The 25,314-nt window shown below is 62.4% G+C and overlaps 9 protein-coding genes across 9 annotated transcripts; 8 read left to right on the top strand and 1 right to left on the bottom strand.

The window, feature by feature from the left end:
- The first annotated feature begins 566 nt into the window (after positions 1-566).
- On the top strand, positions 567-1,983 carry SPBC1703.11 (OPA3-like protein). Its single transcript, XM_062773917.1, has 6 exons — positions 567-765; positions 838-884; positions 962-1,001; positions 1,057-1,139; positions 1,210-1,413; positions 1,624-1,983. The coding sequence occupies exons 1-6, from the start codon at positions 730-732 to the stop codon at positions 1,838-1,840; spliced, it is 627 nt and encodes a 208-aa protein (XP_062629901.1). The 5' UTR covers positions 567-729; the 3' UTR covers positions 1,841-1,983.
- A 773-nt stretch (positions 1,984-2,756) lies between these two features.
- On the top strand, positions 2,757-5,274 carry HOG1 (Mitogen-activated protein kinase HOG1). Its single transcript, XM_062773918.1, has 10 exons — positions 2,757-3,364; positions 3,536-3,651; positions 3,722-3,851; positions 3,912-4,145; positions 4,184-4,298; positions 4,350-4,421; positions 4,481-4,560; positions 4,611-4,689; positions 4,741-4,941; positions 4,992-5,274. The coding sequence occupies exons 2-10, from the start codon at positions 3,548-3,550 to the stop codon at positions 5,075-5,077; spliced, it is 1,101 nt and encodes a 366-aa protein (XP_062629902.1). The 5' UTR covers positions 2,757-3,364; positions 3,536-3,547; the 3' UTR covers positions 5,078-5,274.
- Positions 5,275-5,483: 209 nt separating this feature from the next.
- On the top strand, positions 5,484-5,940 carry RTC6 (54S ribosomal protein RTC6, mitochondrial; the record flags this gene model as incomplete). The annotated part of the gene is made up of 3 exons (XM_062773919.1): positions 5,484-5,728; positions 5,827-5,875; positions 5,929-5,940. The coding sequence occupies 3 exons, from the start codon at positions 5,484-5,486 to the stop codon at positions 5,938-5,940; spliced, it is 306 nt and encodes a 101-aa protein (XP_062629903.1).
- Positions 5,941-6,154: 214 nt separating this feature from the next.
- Positions 6,155-7,684, bottom strand: MSF1 (Phenylalanine--tRNA ligase, mitochondrial; the record flags this gene model as incomplete). Its single annotated transcript, XM_062773920.1, has 4 exons — positions 6,155-6,239; positions 6,283-6,356; positions 6,431-7,521; positions 7,564-7,684. The coding sequence occupies 4 exons, from the start codon at positions 7,682-7,684 to the stop codon at positions 6,155-6,157; spliced, it is 1,371 nt and encodes a 456-aa protein (XP_062629904.1).
- A 6,726-nt stretch (positions 7,685-14,410) lies between these two features.
- LOC62_05G007399 (uncharacterized protein) lies at positions 14,411-16,510 on the top strand (the record flags this gene model as incomplete). Its single annotated transcript, XM_062773921.1, has 1 exon — positions 14,411-16,510. One exon carries the CDS (start codon positions 14,411-14,413, stop codon positions 16,508-16,510), a length of 2,100 nt encoding a protein of 699 aa, XP_062629905.1.
- A 722-nt stretch (positions 16,511-17,232) lies between these two features.
- Positions 17,233-18,750, top strand: LOC62_05G007400 (uncharacterized protein; the record flags this gene model as incomplete). The annotated part of the gene is made up of 1 exon (XM_062773922.1): positions 17,233-18,750. One exon carries the CDS (start codon positions 17,233-17,235, stop codon positions 18,748-18,750), a length of 1,518 nt encoding a protein of 505 aa, XP_062629906.1.
- Positions 18,751-18,908: 158 nt separating this feature from the next.
- Positions 18,909-22,195, top strand: LOC62_05G007401 (uncharacterized protein; the record flags this gene model as incomplete). Its single annotated transcript, XM_062773923.1, has 2 exons — positions 18,909-19,128; positions 19,860-22,195. The coding sequence occupies 2 exons, from the start codon at positions 18,909-18,911 to the stop codon at positions 22,193-22,195; spliced, it is 2,556 nt and encodes an 851-aa protein (XP_062629907.1).
- A 591-nt stretch (positions 22,196-22,786) lies between these two features.
- Positions 22,787-23,755, top strand: LOC62_05G007402 (uncharacterized protein; the record flags this gene model as incomplete). The annotated part of the gene is made up of 1 exon (XM_062773924.1): positions 22,787-23,755. One exon carries the CDS (start codon positions 22,787-22,789, stop codon positions 23,753-23,755), a length of 969 nt encoding a protein of 322 aa, XP_062629908.1.
- A 550-nt stretch (positions 23,756-24,305) lies between these two features.
- Positions 24,306-25,211, top strand: LOC62_05G007403 (uncharacterized protein; the record flags this gene model as incomplete). Its single annotated transcript, XM_062773925.1, has 1 exon — positions 24,306-25,211. The coding sequence occupies one exon, from the start codon at positions 24,306-24,308 to the stop codon at positions 25,209-25,211; it is 906 nt and encodes a 301-aa protein (XP_062629909.1).
- Between the last annotated feature and the right edge of the window lie 103 nt (positions 25,212-25,314).

Here is a 25,314-nt window from a genome sequence, read left to right on the forward strand (position 1 = left end):
CTACAATCCGTGTCCCTGCCTCGCAGCCCAGCGCGGCCAACGTACGGCGATAGCACCGACCGACCGAGGCCATGCAGCCAGCCCAGCGCCGAGGCTCGGCCGCCTGCCCACACTGTTCACACGACTCTGGTGAGTCACCGGCGTCGACGATGAAGACGCAGCCTTTGATTATGCTACTGTCGGCGGCGTCGGCGACGGCGACACGATGGCCAGCCCTGTTGGCGACAACGGGCAAGCCTGGACAGAAGACTCTTTTCTTTCTGTGATTCTCAGCTTGTGCAGGGTTGGTAAGTAGTCGTCGTGGTTGTATATCCCGTTCTGTATCCGAAGCGGCTAAGGCCGGTCGTCGCTCTCTGCAACGGGCAGCATCCCTGTTCACCTGCGAAATCAAAGCTGACAAGAAAACTTCCCGTAACTGACAGAAGGAGGACGGGCCTTCGGCTTGCGGGCTTTCTTCATCACGTGATATGGGCGGCATCAAAGCCACGTGCAACTCGACGCGACATCTTTCGGCACGATCCGCCGCCGCCGTCAGCCGCCATCCGCCATCCGCCATGGCCGATGCGCCGAGATCAACACGCATGCATGCAACGCGATAGGCAGCAGCACGAGGCCAGCATAATCGAACCGCCTGGCAGCTGGCGATGAGCACAGCAGCTTGACATTGCTCACAACAACATCTACTATACCTTGCTCACTAGCCCCCCTTCGTCCCCGACACACACCACCATGGCGTCGATCAAGATCTTCAGCCTGGCAGTAAAGGTACGCCCGCCGCAGTCACACCCCTCAACTCGTGCGACACTTGGCCTTGGCTGATCAGTATTCCCCAATTAGACCCTGGCCAAGCCCATCGCGAATGCCATCAAGGCCCAGGCAACAGAGTGAGCAGACCGCGCAGATGCCATCGCGCGACGGCGTTGGACTCGGCGCCCGGTGATCATGGACTGACCATCATCAGACACGAGACCTTCCGCAAGATCTGTATCGGCGTTGCCCAGGTGAGATCTCGTCATGCCTCGGGCATGCGGCGTGGCACGACTGACGACCGCCCAGGGGATCCACCGCACCGAGGCAAGGATGCGCCTGGGCTTGTTGAACGAGGAGGCGTCCAAGGTGAAGCCGCTCAACGATGCAAAGTGGGTAGTCGCCCCGCCTGGCTCGGCTCAGGCGACGAGCTTGCGTCACCACCGCCACTGACGACCCCAGGGCCGTGCAGAACGGTGCAAACACAATAGCGGAAGGGTTCCTCTTCTTCGTCGGCGCCGGCCTAGTGCTAGGAGAAACGTATCGCTCGTCGAGGAAGAACGCAAATCGACGAGACCTGGTCGCCGAGCGCCTTGACTCACTCGAGTCGGAGATTCAGACACTACGAGAGCGAGAAAGCGACGAAGTCAAGGCTCTCACAGCACGGTGAGTGGTATGCGGTGCGGCGGCATAGTCCGCCGCTCCACCTCACGCGACCGCTTTCCAACTGACGTCGATCCTCTTCACCCTCGATTCTCGCGCCCCATCCCGTAATTATCGCTGGTTTCCGCCGTATCACGGACCTCATCGCGCTCCACACTGTTCACATGGTCGTGATGATTCCGGAACGGTTCCAACAACGCTACCTGGAATCAGGTCTGAGGGTCTGGAACGAGCCCTGTCGACGGTCGTGGACAGCGGCCTGAGAGCCGGCTGGCTCAACCTGGGCCATGACGAGTCGGAAGTGCTCCGTCTCGTCGCCCAGCTCCCGGGGCAGCCGTTCGCGTTGCGTCAGACCGACGGCAGCGAGAGTGGAGCCTCGTCGGTTGATTCGGCTGACGATTCGGGTCTTGATGCTCCAAGCCCCGCATAAAGGGGGGTACGCGCGGATGATAACGGCAGGATGCTTCTGCTGCCGGGCCGGACGAGATGGCTCGTCTAGCTCCAGCGTCGTCGAGACATGGCATATACATACACCTTTTCTTGCATGATGCACATGGACCAAAGTATTGTTGCCCGGTGCCAAGTGCAGCTCCAATTCTCCAACCGAAGTTGACGGGATTTGTTTGGTTGGTACAAGCAAGACCACGAGTCTATTGTGGAAAGCAAAGGTGGGCATGGTAAATAAGTGACGTCACGCTCCCGAAAGGATTGCAAGGGCTGGCTCCTTCGCTCCTTCCCGGTCCCTGTGTTGTTGAGAGTTGTTGAGACTGGGATTGGGGTTAAGAGCTTGTGTGTGAGGCGAGCCTGTGCTCGAGTAACAAGAGGGGGGGCGTACTGCCGCACCGGCCAGCAAGTACTTACGTGCATGTGTGTGCTGATCTTAAACTGGGTAGGGCATGAACGACGAATTACTAGTACTACTACTATTACTACGACGACGAACCTGTCGTCATGCCATGCCGTTTCGACTTTTAGTGACAAAGTGGAGCAAAGGGTTTACCGTGTTTTGTATATCCTCGTTGGTCGTCCCGTCGTGCTCGTCCTAGTCGAATTACAAAATGGTAGGGGTCGTCGGTTGGCCATTTATTTGACACGGAATCAAATTTATAAACTATTTGCCGGCGATGGTGGAATGGATTGAACCCTGATTGCGAGGCATGACAAGAGACTCACAAGAGACTCACACCCAACAAAATACCTTCCCTCCCCTTCCTCGGGCGCCATGCGCCAGCCAGGCGTCAGGCGTCAGGCCCGCCCCAGTGACCACCACCCACCCCGGCCACCCCCCCTCGGCAGCATCTTGTCGTGTCGTCGCCGGCGCACCCCTCACCGCACCGCAGCAAGCCAGCCTGCCAGCCTGCCAGCCGGGCTCCAACAACCATCCGTCGACTGACGCATCCTTCGCATCCCATAACCAACCTTAGCTACTCCGCTGGGATTCTAGCACCTTTTTTCTGCCTTGCTTTGACACGCACGCAAACTCGCAGTACGCAGCACGCAGCAAGCATCCACCACCACCACCACCCACGCGTCGACGACACTCGGCCGTCTTGTCCTATTCCATTCAATCAATCACCCAACCGACCCCGCCTTACCTTTGCCGCCTCCGCCGCCGACGCCTTCCCTTGCGCTTGGCCAACCCCGATCTCCCCATCTACCACCGACCACCTACCTGCCTACTTCCCAGGACCGTGAATCCACTTCTTTCCACGTTCCATCCTTCACTACTCCATCCAACAACCAACACTTACATTTGAGCAATCGCCTGCATACACACTCTGCACGCCCCCTCGCGCGACAAAGTAGGCCCACAGCGTCATTACGCATCGCATCGCCAAGTCCCCGCAAACCGCCCTGCGATCAAGTTGTGGAAACCTAGTCACTCCACAATTCACGCGCTCTCCGTTTGCAACCTTCCCTCTTTTCACCCCCATCCCCCACCCCTACCACCTAGGTGAGTGTTGGACAGCATACAGAAGGTCTAGCACAACGTTGCTGACATTGTATGCTTGCTATTGCTCGAACTGCCCCGTTTCCGTGTCACACGCCCCGCCGCTCCACCTTATCCCACTCCGTCGGTTTGTCTCCTCCCCGCATCGCTACTGCACGTCGCCCCGCATAGTAGTCAATCAGCAAGATGGCCGACTTTGTCAAGCTGTCCATCTTCGGAACAGTCTTTGAGGTGACGACGCGTTACGTCGACCTCCAGCCCGTAGGCATGGGTGCCTTTGGTCTGGTGTGGTGAGTGTGCCTCCATCGGCCAGGCGACGTTGTCACTCGACAAGACAAGCAACTGACACGCGTCGTCTAGCTCTGCCAAGGACCAGTTGTCTGGCACGTCGGTCGCCATCAAGAAGATCATGAAGCCCTTCTCCACCCCCGTCCTCAGCAAGCGCACCTACCGCGAGCTCAAGCTCCTCAAGCACCTGCGACACGAAAACGTGAGCGGCAAACATGAATTCCGGCGAGGCCGTACATAACGCTTACACAATCATTCACAGATTATCTCCCTCAGCGACATCTTCATCTCCCCCCTCGAGGACATCTACTTTGTGACCGAGCTCCTTGGCACCGACCTGCACCGTCTCCTCACCTCGCGGCCACTCGAGAAGCAGTTTATCCAGTACTTCCTCTACCAGATTCTCCGTGGTCTCAAGTATGTCCACTCCGCAGGCGTTGTCCACCGTGACCTCAAGCCCTCCAACATTCTCGTCAACGAAAACTGTGATCTCAAGGTAAGGGCATCTTGCGACGCGTGGGTGCTGACTGTTAGATCTGCGACTTTGGCCTTGCACGAATTCAGGACCCCCAGATGACTGGCTATGTTTCGACTCGCTACTACCGCGCACCCGAGATCATGTTGACCTGGCAGAAGTACGACGTTGCAGGTGTGTAGCATTACGACCCCTTGGAGACAGCCACGCTGACCCAACCCGCAGTGGACATCTGGAGCACGGGCTGCATTTTCGCCGAGATGCTCGAGGGCAAGCCACTTTTCCCAGGAAAGGACCGTGAGTGGCTATGCGCACCGACGACGACAGAATGATCGCCATACTGATCCACGTTACAGATGTCAACCAGTTCTCCATCATCACCGAGCTCCTCGGCACACCCCCTGACGATGTTATCCAGACCATTGCCAGCGAAAACGTAGGTGACTCGTGGACCGTAACGAGCCCGTATGCTGACCGTGTGCCAAGACTCTCCGCTTCGTTCAGAGCTTGCCGAAGCGTGAGAAGGTCCCCTTCGCTACCAAGTTCCCCAGCGCGGACCCCCTCTGTAAGCGGCACCTGCGGATTGAGCCCTGGGCTGCGTACTGACCCTCTCTAGCGCTTGACCTCTTGGAGAAGATGCTGGTGTTTGACCCCCGTACGCGTATCTCGGCCACTGAGGGTCTTGGGCACGAGTACCTTGCGCCGTACCACGACCCTACCGATGAGCCTGTTGCCGCCGAGGTGTTTGACTGGTCGTTCAACGACGCCGACCTGCCAGTGGACACTTGGAAGGTGATGATGTACTCTGACATTCTTGGTGGGTAGCTCGAGAGTTGAAGTACCTTGTGGCTCCAACTGACCGCGCAGACTTCCACAACCTCGGTGACATGTCGCACAACGAGGCCGAGGGACCAGTGACAGGGGACGTGACCGTTGCCGCGCCTGTCGCATAAGGTGGCTGAGATGCCGCTGCCTCAGTCTGCGTGCCGCTTTGGGTCTCGTGTACTCCTTTGACCACCAGTACTCCATCCTACCTCCCCTAACTCTCTCGTGCCTAATGCACCATCGAACCCATACAACGCTCCATACCACCCGTCGCCGTAGCTGTACTTTGAGACAGAAGAAAAGAGGATGCAGCAGATTGATTGTGCGGGGTGGTGGGTAATGCTGACGGTGACGCACTGTGGGGTGGAGCAGACGCCGCCCGCGGTTTGATTCCGGCCATGTCAAGTTTCAGGCTCCCGTCGTCGGACCACGAATGTCAGGCTCACTATTTCAATGTTCGATCTCCGGCCTCCTCCAAGTGCCGTCTATCGCGAGCAAAGTCGTTGCTGTTGGACACCAACACAAAACAACACAATGTTCGGCCTCTTCCGTCTCCGCCTCCTGGCAGGCCCCTCGCGCCAGTGCTCGACGCACGCGCACGCATCGCTTGCCCGCCCGACCGTCTCGGCGCTCGTGCCGTCGTTCGCCTCGGCGCGTCTCGGCGCCCTTCCCCGCCCCGCAGCGGCACCGCAGGCGCTCCGCGTGCTCGGACAGGTGCGCGGCATGAAGGTCCGGAGCAGCGTCAAGAAGTTTTGCGACGGGTGTGCTGTTGTGCGCAGGTACGTCGCGAGCGGCGCGAGGCCGGCGGACCGAGGGAGGTTGCCGGCCGGCCCATGGCCCTACCGACTGGTGAACACGCACGCTGACCCACTACTAGGAAAGGAAGAATCTACATTGTCTGCTCGAAGAACCCCAAGCACAAGCAGGTGGGTGTGCTGCGTGAAAAACAGCCTTTTGGAGCGTTTCTGACCCCGCGCAGAGGCAAGGATAGACGCGGACGACGCGCGGGATAGACTTGGCATTTGTACAGCACTTCTCATGCGATTGCATTGGGCGTCGGCGTCGGCGTCGGCAAAGGCAGAAGTAGATTAAGACGGACGTGATTCCTAGGCCATGACAGCCCTGCGAGGACTACACACCGCACGTTCAAAAGATGGGAGTGTCATCACCATGTCTACTCGTGCCCCTACACCCTCTACGCTCTATTACTTCATCTCAATGCCCAGCGCCTCGACAACCTGCTTCTCCACCTCGGCCTGAAGCTCGTTGACGTCCTCGTTGCGCAGCGACCTGTCGTGTTAGTGGCGCTGAGCCGGGGTGCGGGCGGGCTCACCTGTCCATGCTACGGTAGTTGATCCGGTAGGCCAGACTCCTGCGACCGGTTTTGGGGTGGGTGAAGTCGTCGATCTGGGGCGTGGGGTCAGCGGTGGTGTTAAGAGACGGCGGTGTGGATGGCTCGACCACTCGTCAGGCCCACTCACAAGCGACACATTCTCGACGAGATCTCCAGCCACATTGCGCACAATCTCGCAGTAGTCGTTCTCGTGCCATGGCTCGCGGCCCTCGACAGCGGCATCGGGCAGCCAGAAGCTCATGTCGCGGTTGACGGGCGGGTACTTGGAGTACGGCTTGAATGTGTTGATCCTGCCCTGCTCAAACTGGTTGAGGAAGCGCGAGTCGGTGGACCAGAAGAGACGGATGTCCTGGATGTCGAAGAGCACCATGGCGATGCGCTCGAGGCCGAGGCCAAACGCCCACCCGGCCTTGTGTCCCATGCCCGACGTCTCGAGCGTCTGCTGCATCACCACGCCGCAGCCGAGGATCTCGAGCCAGTCGTCGTTGAACCACACCTCGACCTCGAAGCTCGGCGATGTCCAAGGGAACGTGGCCTCGATCCAGCGGATACGCAGTGGCTCGCCCTTGGCCGCGGCGACGTGGCCGAACAGCTTGAGAATGAGACCGTTGAGCCGGTGCTTGAGGTTCTGCGTAATCTCGGCCGCGTGCTCGGGGTCGTGCTTGGCCTGGTAAGGGTTGGACGGGCCGACGACCGTGTCGTCCTCGACCTGGAGCGGCGACTTTGCCAGCTCGGCTGCAAGGCGTGCGTTCTCGGCCTTGAGCTCGCTCAGGTCGCCCTGGTCCCAGATACGCATGCCCTCCATCTGGTGGAAGACGGGGTAGTGGCTGCTGTCGATCTCGTCGCGGCGGTACACGTCGGCGGCGATGAGGAACGCGTTCTTGTCGGATCGGTACGACTCGACCTCGTGGGCCGACGTGTGCGTGCGCAGCATGTGTTCCGCGTTGACGTAGTAGCTGTCCGTCTTGGACCGACCGGGGTGGTCCTTGGGGAATCCGAGCTCGTCAAAGTTCTGATGGACCGTCACGATCGGCGACTCGGTCCGGACAGACTGGTAGCCCTCAAAGTGGTTCTCGATGATGCCGCGCAGCGTGGACAGGGGGTGGCCCTCCTGGAGGTGGAGGTTACGGCCGACCTTGGACAGGATGGTCGGCGTGGCGTTGGTCCACTCGTCACGCGGGTACGTCTTACCGAGGACGGTGAGGGGTTCGGTCGGCGCTGCGGCGATTAGTGGGTGTCACTGATGAACAGGCCACTCACTTGTGCTCTGGAACCGGCGGGGGAGGACGGCGGTGCGCGCCACAGTCACCCGGGTGACCCGGGGGAACGTGGTGATGGCGGCGCGCGATGCGACGGCGCGGGGCAGCCGTGTGAGGAGCATGGCGGGCGTAGAGGGCTAGATTGCGACAAGAGAGCTCGAGTTGATTGACTTTCCGGGAAAGAATCGGCAACTCGAAGGGTGCAAGAGTCAGGGTAAAGTCACGTGGCTCTCGTGCCTGGGCAATGTTGACTTTGGAGACAGAAGGGGGCGAGATGAGCTTGGGCTGGCGAGAAGCGGGGTGACTTTGGACAGCGGCGAGCAATGCATAGAGGGTTGGTGGAGGGTGCACGAGACGACGACGCATGCATGCACTACCGTGCACCCATGCGGCGCATAGATACCCATGAGAAGCTGTGCTCGTGACCACTGCGCGTTTCAAGACGCGACTTGTACTGGCGGATCCAAACTCGTCGTCGTCACACAAGTTACACACGACCAGTGTGCCAGTCAGTCGTTGTGGAATGGCGGCGGCACAAGACCGGCCTAGTTTCATCCCGGATCACACCGTCCTCCACCAATTCTTGATAACCCAGCCGTCCATCTCGCTGCTACCTCAATCTTGACGAGTCGCACAACACAAACGACGACGCCGAGAGAAGCGGGCTGCCGTCTCGTCGGGCGAAAGGACGAGACGAGACGAGTGACGCCGCCGCCGCCGCCGCCGTGACGCCCGGACGCCGCCCAATCTCTCATCCCCCCCCCCCCCCCCCCGTCCCAGTCATCGCCCCCCCCCCCCAACTCTCCTGGCATTGCGCACAGACAGTCTCGGCCCATTTTCATCCTTCTGTGTGTCTCAATCATGCCGGCTATATCTTGACCACGTCGCACACCCAACCACGTCTTGACATGTCACTCACCACTTGCTCTTCTCAACCCTCCCCTCTTGCGTCTTGCGACAACAGCATGAGAACCCTCCCCTTGGCCCCTCCAAGACCCACCGGCGAGAGAATCTCCTTTGAGCGACTGGTACGCTGAATGAAGCAGAGGTGACGGACGTGCGTGCGTGCGCTGACACCCACTGTCAGTTTCAGCTCGTTCAAGATGCGGGCGTCTCGCTCGTAACTGACGATCCCACCGGCCTGCTCGACACCTCTCTCCTTACGTCTCGTACTCCGCGCTCCTCGCTGAACAGGTTCATCCGCCTCCTCGAGCGACAACGCGACGCCGACAAGCTGCTCTCGTTCATCGAGGCCGAGCAGCGTCAGGTCCTAGGGAGCAGCGTCCCCCTCACGAGCCTCCGCAGTGGCTTCTCCCATCGCCTTCGTGCCTTTCTCGAAGACCTTGCGGGCCAGTCACCAGTGACCCCGCCGGCAAGGAGACTTTCCGACCCTCGCTCTTCCCCATCACTGTCACTGCTTCGCAGCCCCAAGCACACACCCCATGCTTCGGCCAAGCCGACGCCCACCCCTCCCCCCTCGCGCTCCCGCCGACGCCACGAATCTCAGCCAATCTTCGCCCAGGCACATCATTCCTCTCACGGACGCGCACGCACCTCGATCCCCAACGACTTGACTAGTTCTCTTCCGACGACTGTCAGCAGCCAGATGTCGATCGACGAGTCCATTGCAGTCGACATGATCGACGACGATTCGGAAGTGGACGAGATCGTCAATGACTCGAGGGCGTTCAAGAGGGAGTCCAGTATCATTGATGTCGACGAGTATGAGCGGGACGCTAGCCCCGTATTCGTGAAGGAGACGTACATGGGCAAGACGTCGTACAATGATGCGGCGTACGAATCAGATGGAGAGTCGGCATTTTCGCCAACGAGCAGCGAACGAGGTACGCTGCCGAACCGGCGTCGGCTGATAGCTAACCCCAACTACAGAGGACTCGCCGACACCCCGGCGGCCACTCACACGGCACATGGCTCCACTCACGGCGTCAGCGACGCCGTCTCGCCAAGCACGCCGTCGCTCGAGCGACGACAGCAGCTGGAGCACTAGCTCCTCCTTTTCACCCCGTCCGTCCAAGCGAAGCAACTCGGACGACGAAGATGATGAGTACGACGATGATGTCAGGACAATCAACAGTAGATCGTTCGACTTCCCAACGTTTGGACGATCTCAAGTGTCTCCGAGGATCACGTCCAGCCCAAAGAAGCAGCGCAAGGTTGCTGTCGAGATTCCACGCAGTAGGCCCCCAGCTTTGAGCAGACCGCCGCCGTCCAGCAGACCGCGGCGATCGAGCAGACCCCCACCTTTCGATACCCCACCCTCGCCACGGCCCTCTTCAGACGCTCGGTCACCTCCCCAACCCAGTGAGCCATCATCCAGTGCGTCCACAAGCCCCAGCCTCGAAAGCTCGCCAAGCAGCGCCACACCGCCGATCTCCTCCAAGGGCGCGGAAGCCCGCCGCGCAGCGATCTTGGCCGCCTTCGATGCAACGCCTTCCACACCGACAAACGGACGTGTGGCACGGACTGGTGCTACCCGAGAGCTCAGCGAGCTCGCCCTCGGATCCGCCCCCAAGCCAGTCGCGCCAGTGCCCTCGAAGTCAACCACGTTTCAGCCGTGGCGGCCTTCAAGGCCCCTTCAGGCCCTTCCCTCCTCCCAAGCATTCTTGCCCGTCGTTCCCCCGAATCTCCATCAGGCGCTCCTCAACAACCGTGTTGTGTATGGTGTCCAGTGGGAACTGGAACGCCAACTCACGGCTCATTCCATCTTGGAATGGGATGACCTGACCGAGGAGGACATCTGCCAACTCGGCGGCCCGGCCAGAGTGGCGATACCCAAACTGGCACCACTCCTCAAGCACGTGGTGAAGCGCAAAGCAGGCTTTGGAGAGGCTATGAGGCTCAGTCCCGAGCGCGGCATGGCGGCGACCTCCGCCAACCCGACAACGGCAGAAATGGATGCGGAAGAGGACCTGATCAGGAAGGGTAATGAGGCATTGAGGGGGTTCGACAAGGACAATCGTCTCTGGAACTACGGCGGCCGGCTGGTGTACTCTGTCAATGTCGTGTTTGACCCACCAGGTGTGAGGACGATCTCAGTCGGTCCGACCCCTGTGATAACGCGAAGAGTGGATCCATTCAGCAATGATCCACGACCGATCGACACTGCAGACAACCCAATGGGACCATCCGCTGCTGATGCTCAGACGGTCGGGTTTCCCTTCCGTTTTGAGCTGAGGGCGGTGGAACCCCCAACCAAGTCGACGCACTTGGCTCGACGATTCGGCTCCCGGCGCGTGTTAACTCTGCGAATCCGTGACGTGGCTCGTGATGTACGCCCTCAACTCTTCCAGATGCTCCTGGGCCGAGGCTTGGTTCTCTTTGGCCGTGTTTTCCGAGTCCTGTGGGTCCCGCCAGAGGCCGAGACCGCCATCGCCATCCAGACAGACGAGGTAGCTCCTGGTCTTCCCAACCTCCCATATGAGCCTCTCATGCCCAGTTTCACCGAGTTGATCGCCCGTATGTTCCCAGGTGCGAGACGTCCTGCTGACACGCAGGGTACAATGGCCTCGAAGCGAAGAAGAGTCAAGCAATCGCGAAGTAGGTGACAAGGCACCGTGCCGCATCCCCCACTAACTGCATCGCAGGTGGTCATCTCGATTCCAGCTTCTCACGTCCGACTCGGTGCCTGCGGTGTATGTCGCTCCCGACACTATCACTGTCATTCCAGACATAGTGTCGGCCTCCGCAATGGACCCTCAGCGCCCTTCAACAACGGAGACTCTCACGGATGGTTGTGGCCTCATGTGTAGGTGCAACGTGCCAACTTAAACTGACTTGCGTGCCGCAGCCGATGACTTGGCTCGGCGCCTCATGCTTCACCCCAGTTTCAAGCACCTGACTTCCCGACCTTGCGTCGTACAGGTTCGTCTTCGTGGTGCCAAGGGACTACTTGCGATCATGAGCCCCGAGCAAGAGCTCCAGTACACGGGCATGGATGTCGTCCTCCGCGACTCCATGGTCAAATGTCCTGGGTGGACGAAATCGACCAGCCACGACGACTTCTCCCTTTCCACGTTGGACGTTCTGCGAGTCGATGGCCTCAAGATCGGATCAAGTCTTGGAAGCGAGGCCATCATCATCATGCAGCACAACGGCATACCAGTCGAAGTCCTCCTGCGTAAGAGCGAGCAGTCGCTTGAGAACATTGGCAAAGCGTTCGCTCCTCAACCACTCGCAACCGAAAGTGAAGCCGAGGCCAGACAACGACTCATATCAAATGTGTACTCGCTGGGTGGTGTTGGTTTCGAACGACGCAAACGCGAGGTTCGCCAGCAGGGATTGTCAAGCCGAGTCGCTGGCCTCGAGCGCTCGTACGCCTCTGACATGTCCTCGGCAGACGGGACCGAGCTTGAGGAGCCAGAAGTCGACCAAGGGGACAATAAGCCGGCTCTCATGGCGGAAAGGTGTGTAGAAGTCGCTGCACTATGCTAACCAACGCAGGCTGTACGAGTGCTTGGTGTCAGGCGTCCGTCCTGTTCCTCAGGACTCTGCCCTTGTTGCAAGCAATCTGCGCAGTCTTGTCGTTACGAATTGCGACCGCGCTGTCGCAGACTTCAAGATTCAGGTGGAACAGAGCGTGACGGCGTTCATTGTTCCCGACTCGCTCGGTGTGCTGGCTCCAGACGAAATCTTTGTCTCGTTTGGGTCGGAGAGGCCGATTGATCCAGCGACCGGAAGGGTGAGCTGCGCGCGAGTGCGTCATAACTGACCTGCCACAGCACATGCACTTCCTTGAAGGAGACTGCCTGCTTTACCGCTCACCTTGCAAGCTGCCGACCGATATTCGCAAGTTCAAAGCAGTTGTTCGAAAGGAGCTGTTCTACCTCCGCGACTGTATCGTCCTGTCGGCGAGTGCCTTCTGCAAGGCCTCGCCTGCAAGTTTCCTGGGTGGAGGTGACTATGATGGCGACACGGTGACTGTCATCTGGGATCCCACACTGGTCGCTCCGTTCCAAAACGCGCCGGATGAGATTGCTGCCACGCCCGAGTCCTTTGAGCGCGAGAACTTCATCAAGGAGGTCACGTCTGCGCAAGAGGTCCTCGAGTCGTTGAATGACGCCAACGAGCAGACACGAGTAATCAACCTTCAGTTCTTCCTCCTGGGCGCCATACTCGATTCACCGCTACCCGGTCTTTGTAAGTGCGCTTCTCGAGCGGTGCTGATGCCAGACTCGACGTTGCATGACACGGCGGTGTATGAGCGTGGGTGTAGCGACCCCCAGACAATGCGCCTGGCTCGAATGTGCGTTCCGAGACTGGCAAGCACTCGCTGACCCTCCAGGTTCTGTCACGTACTCGATGCCCGCAAGAGTGGTCTCCAAGTGGTGCCCGAAATCCTCAAGCGGGACCGAAACCAGTACCGCCCAGTGGAGTGGCGTGAGCAGAAGAAGAACAAGGGCAAGGACAGCGAAGACCAGTTCAACAAGAACTATGCCATCAGGCCGTTTGCTTTGCCACCTTTCATCGTACGTACATTGTCTGGGTGGTGACTGACCACAGATGGACCTCATGCACGATGCTGGAAAAACAAAGCGCGCAGAGGTGCTTGCAGCATTCCCGGACCCCGGCAAACTCAGTATCGCGGAGAACACTTCGGCGCTGCAAGAGCCGTATCGACAGCTCTGGGCCCGAGTCCAGAGGATGCAGCCGACGCTGTCGGGATTTGTTGACCGACAAAACCGGCTACTTGCTGCAGTGGTGGCGTCACGCTCGAGCTCCAGCATCAGCGAGAATGGGTACGATGACGACGAGTTTGTGGCTCTCAGCGACAACACACAAGCATCCCTCTTCTCGGGGTTTCGCGCCCTCAATGAAGACCTCATCGACAATCAGCGCGCCCAAACCGATGGTCTGTTCCGCGAGATCAACAATCTCGAGAGGCACGTGAGGGTTGTGCACAAGCTGTGGCATCATGTGGCTACGAGCGACGACACCGAGTCGGTCGCAGTGCTGTACGAGCGGCTTTTCCTCAACCCTGATGCGATATTGACCCGCCAAACCACCCAATCGCGTCGAACGAGCCGCAAAGACGCGTCTGTGTGGGACCATCGCCGCAAACGGGTAAATGCTCTCTCCGCCATCTGGCGCGACCGCCTCACTCTGGAGCAAGTCCCCCTCCTTGTGCCGCTCGGCCGCAGCGACATCCTCGCCGAGCTCAAAATCAGCTGTGCAGCCTACGTGCTGTCCAAGAGCGACAGCAAGCGCAAAGCCGAGAGGCGCATCACCAACTGGCTGTTTGATCTCGACTTTTTCACGACCTGTGCACTCAAGGCGCGGACGACGGGGCAGACTATCACCGTGCCCGTGGACATGGGGCTGAGGCTGCGGCCAGTGTACCGCCGCTAAGTGCAATCAATTTGGGCACATAGCAACTATTGTTGTATCATAATAGCAATGTCTGCATGTGTGTGATTAGGGAAGGTGTGTGTAGGGGTGTGGCGAAGGCATGTGTGGCGGTATTGTTCTTAGCGCGAGTGTGGCACGTTGCGAGTGGCTCGCACGCCGATCAATCACTGTGAGCAACAAGGCCCAGTTGGCTGAGCACACACGGTGTGGGTGGTTGTAGCCAAGCGATCACCAGGCTGCCTGCCAGTCACCACAAGCATGAGGCCACAATGGCGAGCAGAGCACAATGGAGCGTGATGTGACGATGAGGGCCGGGGTACACGAGCGAGAGAGCGCGCACATAAGCGTCGTGCAGAGTAGGGCAGCCAGCCAGCCCCAACCTAGCTTCTCTATCCAACCTTGACTACCCAACAACACTGCCACTGAGTATGACACGCCGCCGAGCTGCACTAGCCATCGCAGACACCCCCTCGCCGCCCGCGATGCCCGCGTCCGCCGTCCCAAGCCCGCCAGAGCGCACTCCCCCCGCCTCGTCGCTGGTGCCGAGCGACAACAACTCGTCCCCATTCACATACGCTTGTACGCACGCTTCATCTTCGCCGCGAGCCGCGTCCGACGCGGCCACGGCGCCGACTACCCCGCACAACGCGGCACGTACCGCGCCTGCTCCGCCTTCGGCTTCAAACTCTGCCTCCCCCGCCACCTCCACCTCGGACCCGGGCTACGACGCCGACGTGTCCAACACGAGCGCCGAGACGGCGTTGAGCGGCTTCACTGCCGAGGATCGTTCCGCTGCGCCTGTGGGACCGGGGGTCGTTCTCCTCCCTGCCTCGGCAACTCCTGACCCCCTCGACACGGCGTCGGTCGAGGTCCACTTCTCGGAGGAGGAGGAGGAGGGCAACACGACTGAGGGTGAGACGTCTGACGGCTCGTTTGACGACGCCGGCGACGCGGACGACGAAGACTCCGACTTTAGCCCGGGCGCTGGAGACAGCAGCAACGAGTCGTATAGCTCGGAGGATGGAGAGTCCGACCCCGATGCCAACACCGACACCGACACGCCCGACTCTGAGGCCGGCGAGGTGGACGAGCCTGACGACCACGACAAGCACGACGAGCGCCGCGACCGCCACGACGACCAGGACGACACCTCGACCGAGGACACGGCCTCGGACGCCACGTCCGTCTCGAGCGCCACGCGGGCCGAAGTAGCCCGGCTCCTCTCGACGCGGAGGCCGCTCGTCCGCCCCGCGTCCCCGCCAGAAGTCTGGGCGGCGCGCCAGCACCCCCCTCGCGCGCCGGCTCCGGCGCCAGTGCGCATCATCCCGCGCACCCAGCTCCGCATCAACGCCGACGGGCGCGCGACCCCCGGCCGCGTGGTGGACCTGTTCAGCCCGCTCACGCCGGCGCCTCCTTCCCCGGGGAAGGCGCAGCAGAACGAGGTCGCGCTCGTCGTGTACGTCCTTGAGCGGGCCCGTACCCCTGCACCTCGGGCCGAGCGCCGCGCCGCGCGCATCATGTGGACTGAGTACCTCCTCCGCTCGTACGGCGTCGACGGCACCCACAACGGCACCCAGCTCGCAGTCATCCAAGGTATCACGCGCCGCGCCGCGGGTATGCTCATTGCCCGGGGCACGCTTGTTCTTGGCTCGCGCTACCCCACCGCCGAGGCGTGGGCCGTTGCCATGGCGCAGGAGCTGCACGAGTTTGCGCAGGAGAAGGACAGTGACAGCAACACCCCCCGCGGCAGGTGCGACTCGCGCTCGCCTGCGCCTTCCCCGCCGCCTCCCCCGCCTGGCCGCGACGTCTCCGACCTCGTCCGCGCCATCGGCTGCACCGCCGAGCGGGTGATCACCAACGGCGGCGCCATCACGAGCGACGACGAGCCCAACCCTGAGAGCTCGTGGACGGCGCGCGGTAAGGCCCTCCGTGCCGCAGCGCGCCGCCCGTCGCCGGCTCCATCCTCGGGCTCGTGGCGCGCAGCCAAGGACGAGGCGTTTGCGTACCGCGCTGCTGAGCCCGGTCATGAGCGCGTAGAGCGCGCCGAATCGGAGCCACTGCCTGGTGTGTCCCCGCCCACCAAGCGGCCCCGCGACGACGTGGACGAGGACTACGACACGCCCGTGGCCCGCTTCCACCCCGCCGCGCGTCCGCCCGCACACGAGCGCAAGCGGCCCAAGTCGACCCGCGTGCTCGCCAACCGCCGCCTCGTCTCGGAGACGGCGTACGAGCTCGGGCTGCACGAGTCCATCGGCATGCAGGTGCGCGCCGCGCTGGACGCGATGCGCACCGAGCGCGACGTGGCCAAGGTGCTCGACTGGGCGCCGGGTGCGATTGCTGCTATTGACCGCGAGAACGCGGCGCTCCGGCGCCACCTCGGCGACACTGTCTCGGTCGCCCTCGATACCAGCTACATGCCGCACCTGGTTGTCCAGACGCTCGCAGGCGAGCACAGGGTGTGGGCCGACAACCTGCTCGAGAACCTCCGCATCCGGGCCCGAGTCGTGCAGGCCCACCAGGCCGCCCAGCTCCGATACTCGGCCCTTGATGAAGCGACAGCGTTCCTCCGTCTCCGCGAGTAGAGACTCAGTACATGCTGTGCCGGTGCGAGCGCGAGCGCGAGTGCGAGCACTTGAATTTATAGACTATAGACCCGTGATGGCCGCTCGCTCCTGGTGAGCGCGGCCTTTTGTCCTTGCTGTATACTGCACAATGCATCCGTCTTCGTGTCGCGTCATTGTGGCTGCACCGGTGTGGCACACGCCGATCACTGAACAATCGCCGGCCGTGCACTCGCCCCCGACTCACAATGATCAGATCGGCGGGGTGAGTACAACGGTCAGTACAACGGCCGCGGGGTGCACGCTAAGACAAAGGGATGACGACGGGGCGGCGAGCAGCACGAGAAGATGAGAGACGGGTGGGTGCATTGCTCAGAACACTCACAACGGCCTACTAAACTGCGCACTCTTACCACGACCAACTGCATCTCTCTACCAACTATCTCAACCACACCAGCACCATGCCGCCTCGTAGAGCTAGAGCCACCCCCAACCCCGTCGTATCGAACTACTCGCTGCGTCCTCGCCCAGGACAGCAGGCGGCTCAGACCACCTCGACCTCGGCCGCGCAGTCTACTCAGCCCGCTGTATCGACCTCCGCCAACGCCGTCGCCGGCCCGTCTCGCTCTCGCCGATCCCGCCAGCCCACCGCCGGCCCCAGCAAAGGTCGTCACGCCTCAGCTCGTACTGCAGCCAACAACACGGACGATGACGGTGACGACGAGCCAGACTCGCCCGGCACCATGAGCTGGGGGTACATCCGCACCCCTCCCGAAGCCCAGAAGCCCACGACACCTCGCCAGCCCAGCTCGCCGTCGTTCATCCCGCTTCCTCCCTCGACGCCCGCTTCGCCTGCCGCCGACGGCATCATCCCCATTACACCCTCCGCCGCGTCTCCGCTTCCCCCGCGAGAGGCCATCGAAAAGTGCCCCATTGCTGCTGCGATCGCGAAGGGCCGCACGTCGTTCACCCCGCCCAGCCGCCACGAAACCCCCGTCGTTCGAGGGCGATACTTTCCCGAGATGTGGCAGCCACAGCCCACGTCGCCTGAGGCACCGGCACCGGTCCAGCACTCCGCCACCCCGCAGCCCGAGATGGCCGCCGCTCTGTCCCCTTCTCCCGCTGCCCCACCTGCCCCCTCCCCCTCGCCTGGGGCGGCCAACCTGACCCGTGAGGCGACGCCACACGCTGTGCCGTTCGTCCCACCCCCACCCCCCGCCCGCGCGTACAGCGACCCAGACACCAAGCCCATTGACATTGGCTCGCAGCCCATCCTCAAAGCGGTCTTTGTAGACGGTGCGGGCCCCGTGCCTATGCACGAGCTGTTCCCACCTACGCCTGGCTTGGTTGCTGCGCACCGCGGGTCGCGCGACGAGAGGGCGTGGACCGAGGAGCTCGAGGAGCTTGAGCTCGACTACGCTGCCGAGGTGGAGCGCGTCATGCCCGAGAACGAGGCCGCGTTCCTCGCCCACATCTACGAGATGAGCCGCATGCCGCTCGGCCACCCCGCCCGCCTGTCCGCGCACTCACTGTTCCTCTCTACCCTTCGGCAGTGGCACGGCGCATACGACCTGGACCAACAGTTCGACGTGATCCAGCGGACCTGCCGTCGTGCTTGCGATGGCATGCTGCGCGCATATGGGCTCAAGCTTGGCGTCGCCAACCTCGGTTACAAGTACCCCGTCCAGTGGGCCGACAACATCGCGCTCGACCTGTACCGTTTTGCGCAGGAGCCCGAAATGGACGACCGCGCGTACGTCCCCATCCAGCCCGGGCTTTCGCGCGAAGAAACGACCGGCCTCATCAACCAAGCCCAGGTGACGGTCGACCTCTTCCTCCGGCACCGCTGTGTCCCACCCTTCATCATGGAGCATTTCAACGCTGCTCGCGAAGCCAACCTCGAGGCCGCGGCCCGTGAGGCGCCCGACTTCGACTATGGCATCTCGGCGCAGTGGCGCCTCATCAAGGGCATGGAGCTCAACGAGCGCCAGCGCGCCCGTTCTGCCTCGCCTACTGCTGCGCCCGTTCCCCCGTCTGAGAAGCCGCAGCGGAAGCGTAAGCTCAACGACGACGAGGCACTCGTCCTCGCGGACCTCCAGAGCTTCGACTCGTCTCGGGCGGATGGCGGCGCTGCCCGCCCGACCAAGCGCGCCAAGCCGTCCGCGCGAAGCGGGCACAAGCGCCACCCCTCGAGCACCCTGTTCGAGAAGTCGCCGAGATGCGCGATAGCGTCAGCACGGCCGTGCACGACGCCGGCGTGACGCACCGCGAGGCACTGCTCAAGCGCCACGAGCTCACAAAGTACCGCGACTGGTTCGGCCGGGTCGAGCCCATCGTGCGCGTGCGCGGCGCCGAGCTCCGCGAGCAGCTGAACAACGAAGACCTCTCGCACCAGCTTGACACGATCTTCATTTTCCACATGGAACCTCTGCTGTCCTCGCTGCCACCACACCAGGAGGCCATTGCCCGCGAGTACCGCCGCCACAAGGATCTCGCGTTCAGGCTCCGCAACGCACGCAACGACATCGACAGGCACATTCACTCCTTTAACAAGGATCTCAAGTACCTCGACGTCAAGAACCCGTACGCCTCGCGGGAGAAGAAGCGTGGACGAGCTGAGCGTCGTCGCCTGCGCGGCGGTTAGTGGGACGTGCTTCGCCACCTGCCGACTCGACTTGCCCTGTCATTGTGCTTTCCCTGCATGACCAAACTTGTATAGACCATAGACCTCATTGGCTGCCCTGACTCAGCCCCATTGCATCCATAGAACCAGCATGATGAACGTTATGACGAACTCTCCCTGCGCCGGCTCCATTGTTTACCGTGTGTGGCACTGATCGGCGGCGGAACACATCAAACAAGGCCCAACTGCCACACTCGCACCACAGCAGCACTCGCACCAGCACACACACCACCACTGCTCGGTGTGCGTGTCGGCCCTCACTTCTGCTCTGTTGTTCATTCGAACAGTAGTAAACAATGGCCACTGTGGACGACGAGTTAGCGGCGTCGCGAGCAGCACACGCCTTGAACAAGGCCAAACTACCATAATCGAACCAGCACACCGACTCCCCCCACTGGCCCTTGGTGTGCGTGTTGGCCGTCACTCCGTCTCTCTTGTTCACTCGAACCACAGTGAACAATGGGTATTGTACCCAACGAGATAGCGGCGTCGCTAGCAGCAGCAGCAGCCGCAGCCGCCCTGCTGCTAGGCATAAGACCGCGACACTGGACGCCAGACTCGACGCATCCCCCATCTCTTCTCAACATCACCACCCACCACGAGCAGGCTGGTCCTAGCTCCTACCCACACCCACCATATCACGCGACCCCAACCGTAGCATCATGGCACTCTTGAACTCCAACCCAGGTCCCACTGCCACCGCGCCCGCCTCCTCGGCTCAGGACGACTCATTCAACGATAACGCCTCGGAGGCCTCGAGCTCAGACAACGAGAGCTACCACAGCGCACTCGAGATGCAGCCTGTCAACACCGCCGCCCAGGCCCCCCATGCCCCCGCCCAGCCCGTGGCGCCACAGTCCTCGCCAGCCGCTCCGCTCCACTTGACCCCATCGCCCCCGCTCCCTCCCCACCTCGCCGCGGCGTACTCGGGAAACTCGCCGTGGCCCAGGTCCCCATCGCCCGTGTACCAGGGCCATCTGGAGCCCGGGTCGCACACATGGACTTCGCCGCCCGTGGACCGCGGCTCGCCAGCGGGTTCCATATTCAGTGACTGCGGCATTTCGCCACTCAACTTGCCTCTGTCGCCTTACTGCCGGCCGATCCCGCTTGCCAACTATCTCGTGGATCCCGTCTTCGGCACGCACCGCCGCGACCGTAGCATCTCGCCCTCGCCATTCGACCTGCCGTCGCCGGCTGTGGCGCCTACCGGCCCGTGGCACTTTGCGCCCGCCACAATTCTGCCGCCTGACGGCTGGTCTGACCAGTCCAAGACCAACACTGACTCGTACTACAACCCCGCTCGCCGCGTGTCGCCCGAGGCTGGCCCATCTGGCATCGCGCCTATTGGCGGCGAACGCTCTGGGTCGGCTCCTCCCGAGGCTCACTACCCCGCCGCTCCTGCGCCAGAGGTCATCGACATGTACGACCACATCTTCGCTCAGCGCCGTACCCCTCACATCTCGCTCCTCTCGGTGTCCCCACCTCCGTCAAACGCTGTGCCACAGGCTGCACACCGCTCGTTTACGCCCCCACCCGCGCCACTGTCACCTGCTCCGCACACCGATGACACCACCACGCCCATTGACATCGGCCCGCTGCCCGACACCGTCCCCCACTTACCTGACGGGTCAGCACCGGTGCCTATGCACGTTCTGTTCCCGACCGAGGGCACCACCGCCGAGGGCACCACCGCCGCGGACAACACCGCCGTCGACGAGACCTTCGCGTGGGGCACCAAGGAGGAGAAGTCCGCCACGGCCAAGTTCCTCGCCGACTTCCTCAAGGCCGCCAAGGGCACCCGCGGGGCGGAGCGTGCCGCCCAGCGCGAGCTCTGGATCAACTACGCCCATACAGCCATCCGTGACCGCAGGCGGAAGACCTTGAAAAGCACCATCGTCGACGAGTGCCAGCGTGTCGCCCGCCGGCTGTTCAACGAGTACGACCCCAGCAGGGACGAATGCAAGGAGGCAGTTGCGCGTGGATACGAGACGTACCTCGACTGGGCGGGCGGGGTCGGCCTCGACCTGTTCCACTTTGCGGTGGACCCGCCAAGCTACTGCTCTTCACCGACGCCGTCTCCGCCCTCCTCGCCTCTCGTGACTCCGCACAACCCCTTCCTCTCCGCCACTGCCAACGAGTTGGCGCTCGAGGCCGAGTGGTTCAAGGCCCACTATACCGCCCCCCGCCCCACGACCCGTTCCGGCGAAGCAGCACCATTCCGCCCCATCGCCCGCATGCGCCGCAACGCTGTCAAGCCTCCCCCGTTCGACCCCAGCATGCCCGACGAGTGGCGCCAGGCGAAGAAGATGGCACTTGCGTACCGCCCCGACGGGAGGGAGCGCGCCGACTCGGTCTTCCACGACCGTGACCAGGTCGCCCAGCCTGCCGTCCCCTTCGACCCGCGGAACTACAAGGACCAGTGCCCCATCCGCCTGCCCAAGCGCAAGCATGACGAGCTCCCCTTCCCCATCGAGTCGCGCGTGCCAGCCCACCACCGCAAGCTCCCCAAGCTTTCGCACTGCACCCGAACGGCTCGTCGCGCTTCGCTCTCGGTGTTCGAGACCGAGACCCTGCGCCCCACCATCTCGACGTACGTCGGCGACGCCATTCTCAACCTTCGCTACTCTGTCTGGAACACGGTGGACGCCGAAATTTTGGGGGACAAGATGCGTGTCGAAACCGCTGCAGCCCGCGCAGTCCTCGACCCCGTCGTTGCCTGGGCGCTGGGGGACGAGGAGACGGGCGACGACGAGGAAGACGACGCTCGTAAGAGCAAGAACTCGCACCAGTGGGTCTTCGACAAACTTGAGGGCCAGGAGCGTACCGACGCTCTCACGTACCTCGCCCATCTCGACGCCAGCAAGATGATCGAGCGCCTTGAGGACACCATGTATCTTCGCCAGAGAGAATGCGACACGTACTTGAAGATCAAGAGGACGTGGAACAAGCCTCCGTCTCCGCGTGCTATGTCCCCAGCTCCCCTTTCCGCACGCAAGTACCCGCGCCCAGCCCAGACCGAGTAGCCACACAGTGGCAGCCACCCCCTCCCCGATCTTGCCTCGTTACCCCCTGCAGCTATTGTACGCGTGCCTGCCAAAGGAGCGCCGGCGCTCAGGCCCCCAACCCAAAGTGATAAGTGGCCCTCTGCTCCTGGAGAGCACTGGCCGCCACCGCCGTGTCGTCATACGCTCGATAGAATAATGAATGCTGTTGCTTCTCTTCTGACGCGCTTTGTGGGGCAGCAAGGGGAAGTCGCGAGTGTGGCGAAACGGCTGGCTTGTCACGTGCGTCACCGCCGCCACCGTCGCCGCCGCATGCGTCGTGTGTTCGTCGACGGCCGTGTGGCGGCACGCGGCACCGAGCAACGCCCCGCCCTCCTCCTTGTCGTCACGGCGGACAAAGCGGAGTGAATGAGCCCAGAGGCACAGGCGTCGAGATAAACGCACTGCCCCGTGATTGTTCCACACAACGAGGGTGTGAACCTAGTTTTGCGCAACGCATACCCCCGTCCGTCACTGTACCCCTGTCCTTTCATCAGTCCAAGTCGAGAGATACAAAACGACAGGTGATCGATTCTCAACCTTGTCCCCATCTCCCCATTCCCCACCACCACAATGGCATTAGCACTGGAATGGGCGCTGCCCGCACCGCCGCCGTCCGACCGACCCCGCCTCCTCGTCCTCTCGGAGCAGGCCATGATCAACAAGCGCCTGCCCCCCATCCTGCCGTACACGCGCTTCGAGCTGTCGCCGAGCGCGTCGGCGGGCGTCCTTGCCCCGTTGAAGAGAGTGACCAAGGTCCACGAGCACTACCGCGCAGCGTACGACCCGCTCCTCGGTGCCGCGCACCAGGACCTCGTGCTCTTCCGCCAGCGCGCCTGGCGTGACAAGTACGACTGGGCGGGTAACGGCACGGGCAGGGGCACCGCAGACCTCGTCCAGCGCGCCGTCGACCGTGGGGGGAAGAGCGTGCCTTCCCTCCTCGTCCTTGAGCGCCGCTCTCGCACAGCGCGCACCCTCAAGCGTCTCGGAATCCACCCTGCCAGCGTCGCCCGTCCGTCCCCATTACGGAGCGTCTTCGCGTACGAGGAAGAAGGGCCCGAACAAGCCGCGGCGGTCACGCCAGTCGCACCGTCGCATGTCGCTCATCCCATGACACCGCCGCCACCCGCGAACCCGAACAGCCCCGACCCGATCGTCTTCGTGGGCGCCTTCTTCGAGCTGTGCGACCGCACGCTTCGGCCAAGCCGTGCGCCAAGACGGCACACGCGACAGCGGTCCAACATCTGGCCCGGGTCGGTGGGAACAGCTGCAGCACACCCAAAGAGGGCGAAGACGACGGCAGCCCCCAAAAACGGCCGATCTCGCGCCGTGCCAACCGTGACCGCGACCGCGACCGCGACCGCTGCTGCACTAGAAGACGTGCTCGATCGCGGCCCGATGCGCAAATCATCACAGCTCGGACGCCAGCTCAATCTCCTTAGCGAGCAGCTGGTGGATCTGGCAAGGAGCCGGCGGAACCGCGTGTCGACGCGCCGGTTCCCACCGCCGCTTGCGGCGGCGCAGCGCGTTCCTGTCGTGTAGGGCGGTAGTGAGATCAGTGGGAGCCAAGTGGTGTGGGTCGCGTTGTATGCATGTACTCTGAGTGAGCATGGGGTAGGGCGCAGGGCGCAAGGGCGTGTGGTTTCCCGAAGTGAGGTGTGCGACGCAGTAAATCGCAGTGACGCCCCTTGTGGCGACGAGCGACGAGCGACGATCGCGCGGGCGGGCGCCCCTGCCGCAGTCGAGTCAACTCGTCGAGTGTCTCTGTTTTGAATGCATGCGGCGACCGAGTAGCGCTGATGATCATTGCGTAGAGTCATGCACTGCGCACAGACCTCGCCTCCCCTGTGGCGCGCCTGGTGCAGAGTGGAGTGAGTGGCGTCACCCGACCGACACCACGATGCACGGACGCCCTTTGTTGTTGTCTCACATTGCGCCGTCTGTCAGTGCACTTTGACTTTCTGCACACAGTCCGATCATCCACCCACCGACACATCTCGCGACACCTTCCTCGCATCATCTCATCTTTCTCCAACTCTCTCACTGTACATTACCTCTTCACACTCACGCACTACACTGCACCACCACCCCCATGCCTTACATCCGCCCAGAACAAACCCCCTCCCCGCCACCCTTCTTCACCAACGCCGAGACGCGCCGGTGGGAAGTCGCACGCAGGGCGCAAAGCCTGCCACACGGCGCCGAGCGGCGCGCGGCCTTCAAGACGGCTTACTGGCTCGCGGCGAGTTTTATCGAGGACCAAGTGCGCACCGCGCACGCGCGCAAGCAGCCGCAGCCGCGCCCCAAGCTCGCCAGCACGGCGCTGGTGCGCCGCGCCCTCGTGCACCACGGCCGCAGTGCGCGCGCCAACACGCGCAGGGAGGTGCGCTTCGTGACTTGGAGGCACATCAAGCAGTGGGGCTTCCTCGACGCGTGGCCCACGTCCAAGTCGCCGCTCCGCAGCGTCCTCTTCTCCGCAGGCGACTTTGACGACGACGACGACAACGCGACGGACACCGAGTCGGAACCCGACCTCGAGCTCATCGCTACCCCGCCCGAACTCGGCCTCACGGCCACCCTCGTCGACCTCGACGACGACGTCGAGATGGTGGCCGACGACGAAGAGCCCGCCGCACCCGCCGCATCCGCTAGACCCTCGCTCAAGCGCCGCGCTGAGAACCAAGACGACGAGCACGCGCCCGAGCCTCGCAAAATCCACGTCAACCACCAGACGGATGGCAAGCGCCGCCGCCTCGCTCGGGGCAAGCGCACGCCCACCGCTCGCTCCTCTCTCGAGACTCTAGAGCCGCTCGTAAAGGCTCTCCCCACCACTACCTTCACCGGCCCCTCGCGCTTAAGCGAGAAGGTTGTCGCCACCACCACCCCTGCGCCGACTCCCACCCCCACCACCACAAACCACCGCCTCCGCAGCAGCGGCCGTGCGCTCAGCCGCCGCTTCGCCTCTGCAGCCCTCACTGGCCCCACCACTCCCCCTTAGATGCCTCCATTCCTTGTCGCGACCCATATACCCCGCATTCCTCATGCCCTGGGCTGGGCTGTCTGCCCCATGTCCCCACCCCGCCACCCTGCACAGACTTTTT

This window comes from Vanrija pseudolonga, chromosome 5 (assembly GCF_020906515.1).
Source record: "Vanrija pseudolonga chromosome 5, complete sequence".
Classification (NCBI taxonomy): Eukaryota; Fungi; Basidiomycota; class Tremellomycetes; order Trichosporonales; family Trichosporonaceae; genus Vanrija; species Vanrija pseudolonga.

Coding starts and splice junctions, on each gene's coding strand:
- SPBC1703.11 (XM_062773917.1), top strand. CDS start 730: ATGGCGTCGATCAAGATCTTCAGCCTGGCAGTAAAG. Junction 766..837: donor TCTTCAGCCTGGCAGTAAAG/GTACGCCCGCCG, acceptor TTCCCCAATTAG/ACCCTGGCCAAGCCCATCGC. Junction 1,414..1,623: donor GTCAAGGCTCTCACAGCACG/GTGAGTGGTATG, acceptor ACCTGGAATCAG/GTCTGAGGGTCTGGAACGAG.
- HOG1 (XM_062773918.1), top strand. CDS start 3,548: ATGGCCGACTTTGTCAAGCTGTCCATCTTCGGAACAGTCTTTGAGGTG. Junction 4,299..4,349: donor GCAGAAGTACGACGTTGCAG/GTGTGTAGCATT, acceptor CCCAACCCGCAG/TGGACATCTGGAGCACGGGC. Junction 4,690..4,740: donor CCCCAGCGCGGACCCCCTCT/GTAAGCGGCACC, acceptor GACCCTCTCTAG/CGCTTGACCTCTTGGAGAAG.